Source organism: Sinocyclocheilus rhinocerous, unplaced genomic scaffold (assembly GCF_001515625.1).
Source record: "Sinocyclocheilus rhinocerous isolate Xijiao unplaced genomic scaffold, SAMN03320098_v1.1 scaffold1519, whole genome shotgun sequence".
Taxonomy (NCBI): domain Eukaryota; kingdom Metazoa; phylum Chordata; class Actinopteri; order Cypriniformes; family Cyprinidae; genus Sinocyclocheilus; species Sinocyclocheilus rhinocerous.
Genome location: NW_015633251.1, coordinates 51,752 through 56,490, shown reverse-complemented (window position 1 = coordinate 56,490; position 4,739 = coordinate 51,752). Strand labels below are relative to the sequence as shown.

General features: G+C 45.6%; 1 protein-coding gene across 1 annotated transcript; it reads left to right on the top strand.

Moving 5' to 3' along the window:
- Positions 1 to 943: 943 nt before the first annotated feature.
- On the top strand, positions 944 to 4,114 carry LOC107743995 (D(1) dopamine receptor-like). Its single transcript, XM_016557455.1, has 2 exons — positions 944 to 2,563; positions 3,752 to 4,114. The coding sequence occupies exon 1, from the start codon at positions 1,338 to 1,340 to the stop codon at positions 2,499 to 2,501; it is 1,164 nt and encodes a 387-aa protein (XP_016412941.1). The 5' UTR covers positions 944 to 1,337; the 3' UTR covers positions 2,502 to 2,563; positions 3,752 to 4,114.
- The last annotated feature ends 625 nt before the right edge of the window (positions 4,115 to 4,739 follow it).

Sequence of the window (4,739 nt, the reverse complement as noted above, 5' to 3'; positions counted from 1 at the left end):
AGCGGTTTAAAAACTAACAAAATTAATATTTTAAATTCAACTCTCAATTTTACAGGCAACCAGCTCCTAGTGCATTATTTCCATTTGGTTTAAAAGGAAGATACAACTGTAGATCATCAGCATATTAAATGGAATGAAATTCCATATTTCTTCAAAATCAAACCCAAAGGTAGTATATAACATAAAAAGAGTCGGAGCCAGAATGGAGCCCTGAGGAACACCACAAAACCGTGTGACTTTCTGAGCTTTTCTGACTGATGTGTTGCACTGCTCGTGTCTTTGACTGGAACTGCAGTGATTGTTCTGATCCTCTGTTTACTGTAGGTGGCGCTACAGACGCATTTATACTCTCATCCTGCTTTCATTGAGGATTTCTGAGCCTGTGTGAATGAATCAATCTTCAAGGGAAATCCTGAACTGAACTCTGCTATGAGAGAATCGATGCACAGTCGCTGTCTGAAGAACTCTTTTAAACCTCCTCATTCTTGCACTCTTATTTGTGTCGTTTCAGATGTTCATTTTTGTGCGTGTCCTTCGTTAAAAAAAAAATCTGTGCGTGCTGCAAATAATGAATGCAATGGATCATCATTATGATTATGAAGCCGTGTGTTGTTGACATCTGCTCACTGACATTTACACCTGAACGCGTTAACATTGGCGGGGCATGTTGTCACAAAGAAAGCCCGCTGTTAATTCATTTGAAATAAATCTGTTAAGTTCAAAAAGGTTACACTTTATTTTAAGGTGTCCTTGTTACAGTGTAATTATACATTTAAGTACTGAGTAATCTGAATTAAACTACGTGTACTTACTATATTGTTAGGGCTACTTGCATGTAATTATGCATAGTTTATTGTTATTATAATAGTAAGTACATGTAACATGTGTAACAAGGACACCTTAAAATAAAGTTACAAAAAAACCCATTAACAATCTCTATAAATCTGATTGTGAATGAGCTGCATGCACATCTCGTCTACCTGCGTTATATTTAATGGGTTACCAGATAACTTGAACAAATGAACTTGAAATTATGAAATACAAACCATGCAAAAGCTAATGTAATTATTGAGTTGTACACATCAATGAGTTGTTCGATTACAAGCGTGACAATCATGTAAATATGCAGCGGTTCCTTTTATTCATTCAGTGCATATCCAGACTGAATCTCTCTCTCTCTCTCTCTCTCTCTCTCTCTCTCAAAATAGCCATGCACAGTTCCCTCGCACTCAGAGAGTTCAGACAGCCGCCGTGCGCAAACACCGGATTCGCTCCTCGGTCATGCGACGCGCCTCGGTACCGGAGCCGGCGCGAGCGCACGCACCCGATGACCCAGCATGCGCGCCCGAACCGAGCCTCGGGGGACGCTGGCGCGCGCGCTGACCGGCTGCCTGCTGTGCGCGCTGATCCTCTGGACGCTGCTCGGGAACGCTCTGGTGTGCGCCGCCGTGCTGCGCTTCCGCCACCTGCGCGCCAAAGTCACGCACGTCTTCATCGCGTCGCTGGCCGTGTCGGACCTGCTGGTGGCCGTGCTCGTGATGCCGTGGAAGGCGGCGGCGGAGGTGGCCGGCTTCTGGCCGTTCGGCGCGTTCTGCGACGTCTGGGTGGCGTTTGACATCATGTGCTCCACCGCGTCCATCCTGAACCTGTGCGTGATCAGCGTGGACCGCTACTGGGCCATCAGCAGCCCGTTCCGCTACGAGCGCAAGATGACGCCGCGCGTCGCTTTCGTGATGATCGGCGCGGCGTGGACGCTGTCCGTGCTCGTCTCGTTCATCCCGGTGCAGCTGGACTGGCACAAAGCCGACGCGGGCGCCGCGGAGCCCAACGCGTCCGACGTGGACAGCTGCGACTCGAGCCTGAGCCGCGAGTACGCCATCTCCTCGTCCCTCATCAGCTTCTACATTCCCGTGGCGATCATGATCGTCACTTACACGCGCATCTACCGGATCGCGCAGGTCCAGATCCGGAGGATCGCGTCGCTGGAGCGCGCGGCGGAGCACGCGCAGAGCCGCCGGTCCGACCGGAGCCTCCACCGAAGCCTCAAGACGTCGTTCCAGCGCGAGACCAAAGTCCTGAAGACGCTGTCAGTGATCATGGGCGTGTTCGTGTGCTGCTGGCTGCCGTTCTTCGTGCTCAACTGCGTGGTTCCGTTCTGCCGCCGCGAGCCGTGCGTCAGCGACACCACCTTCGACGTGTTCGTGTGGTTCGGCTGGAGCAACTCGTCGCTCAACCCCGTCATCTACGCCTTCAACGCCGAGTTCCGCAGGGGCTTCTCCAGCCTGCTGCGCTGCCGCTGCCGGACTCCGGTGGAGACGGCGAACGTCAGCAACGAGCTCGTGTCCTACAACCGGGAGGCGGCGAGCGCGTGCGTCAACATCATCCCGAACGTGGTGGACGAGACGCTCGACCGGATCTCGCAGCTGTCGCGGGGCGGCGACGACGATGACGACGACGACGACGACCTGGACGGTGCGTTCACGCCGAACGGCATCCGCTGAGCGCGAGCGTTAACGAAAAGTTGCGCTGTTGTTGTCACATGACCGCGCTGCCGTTTGACCGGGTGAGTCCCGTTATCGTTCCCCAGACAGCACACGCACGTCTGCAAGAGGTCTGTTAAAGATAGCTTGATCTGGAAAGCATCTGCTAGACCTCTTTCAGATGTCAGTTTTACATACTTTCTAAATCATAAACATCTTAAAGACATCTAATAGACGTCTATTTGACATCTGATAGGAAACATACAATAGATGTATTGCAGATGAGAAAATGCCCTAAAAATACGTCTTGCAGATGTAAAGCAGATGTCAAATAGACGTCTCCGTGATGTACTTGTGTTATCAGGGTAGGGCTGGGTATCGTTTGAATTTTATCAATTCCGATTCTTATTGATTCACAGTTTCGATTCCAATGTGGTTTAAAAAAATTAACTCAAACTTTTATTTTTATTAATATCATTTGAATTTTATCAATTCCGATTCTGCTTATCGATTCGGATTCTTATCAGTTCCCAGTTTCGATTTCAGTGCGGTTAAAAAATGAACTGTAACATATTTATTCTGTCTCTCTTTTTGCAAAACATTTAATTGCTGCTGAATTCCATGAACACAAATCAGCCGGCTGCATAAAAACTGTCTCGATTAAGAGCTGTTTGTGTGCAAAATAGAGCCGCACGATTCTGGATTTTTTATAAATGGAGGTTGTGGTTCTCTCACAATTCTGAAGAAAAAAATATAAGACAAGTAAAAATCTGATGGAATTAATGAATGGAATGATTCAATGACTCACTCAAGATTTAGTTTCATTGCTGGACGAATCAGTGTTTTTGAATGAATCTCTTGAATGAATGACTCAAAGACAAATATGTTTTTAACAGCCCCTTTTCACTGATACTAATCCAGGAACATATTAAACACACCGAAGTTATTCATAAGCGTTAGAATAACCCCTCACACAGTGTGCAGCTGAACGAGCGGTTTATCAGACTGTCTTCAAGCCGTTTTTAAATGTTACTACTTGTTTCAGAACGTTCAAAAGTAACATTCCCATAATGTTTGTACAATTATACATTTATAATGTATAGATTATAGATCGGTGTTTGTCTCAGACTGACACGCTCACATCTCATGTGTTGTCTGGAGTTGAGAGAATGTCGTTCATGAGTCTGGAACTGATATCTTAGTTCTGATATCTCTGAGTGCAGAAGATCAGTGTGCTGCTTTATTAAAGTGCTGCTTGTTTATGAACGCAGGCGGTCATCTGACACACTGTGCACTGGGACCCTTCAGTGGCCTTCATCTTCCTCATCTTCCTCATCCTCAGTGTCCGTGACTCACACCTGCTGGAGAGATGCGACGCCTTACTCCGAGTGCAATATTCCTCAGGAGCCGGACTCCTCCAGCTCAACTCTGTTCTAATGCACTTATTTACTGCTTCATCGAGCTGTGATGTCGTGGTCTGATGAACCATGCTCTGGTGATTCTGGAGGTCCAGCGCTGTTTGATGGTGAATGTCTTCATTGTGTTTCATTACTGTAACCTTTATTGTTTACAAAAGCGAAGCCTGCAGATTCATTGTAATGAAACGCCTCCGGAGCTGTAAACTGTGAACAGAGACTCCGTCCCTCTCTCTCTCTCTCTCTCTCTCTCACACACACACACACACATTAATGTACTCTAACAGTCATGTGCGCAGATGTTTTTTAATAAAATGACCATTAAATGAGCATGTTTTGTGCTTGCAGGTGTGTGTGTGTTCACCTGATATACGGCTCTGAAACTGGACAGTGCGTTCTCTGTCTGCTTATTGTTATGGTAGAAGTGATTTCTGATTACTTAATGACAATCTGTTGGTCAGATGATCTGTTCCAGTGTTAGTGGACGAGCTGCAGACTTTACGCTGCAAAGCAATGATGTTCTTCCTCAGTGTTTCTGTCTTGTGTTCCAGCGCAGATATCTAAACATTCTGAAATCAAGATACATTCACTGGAGAAGCAGAATGACTGAAGATATTAATTCTCGTTTTCTGAAAGAAACAAATAAGAGTGAGTTTTGCTTAAAACGAACAAATATCTGCCAGTGGGTTCTGAAAAATAAACAATTCAATTTATTTTTATTTTATTTATTTATTTTTTCCCCGGAAAATGAGACTTAATGCCTTACAGTGGTATTTTTACATTGAAATATATTCTAGTTTTTATTAAAACTTTGAATCAATTTTTATTTTTGTATTTTCCTTTT

Excerpts from the sequence above, each read along its gene's own strand:
- LOC107743995 (XM_016557455.1), top strand. The coding sequence starts at position 1,338 with ATGCGCGCCCGAACCGAGCCTCGGGGGACGCTGGCGCGCGCGCTGACC.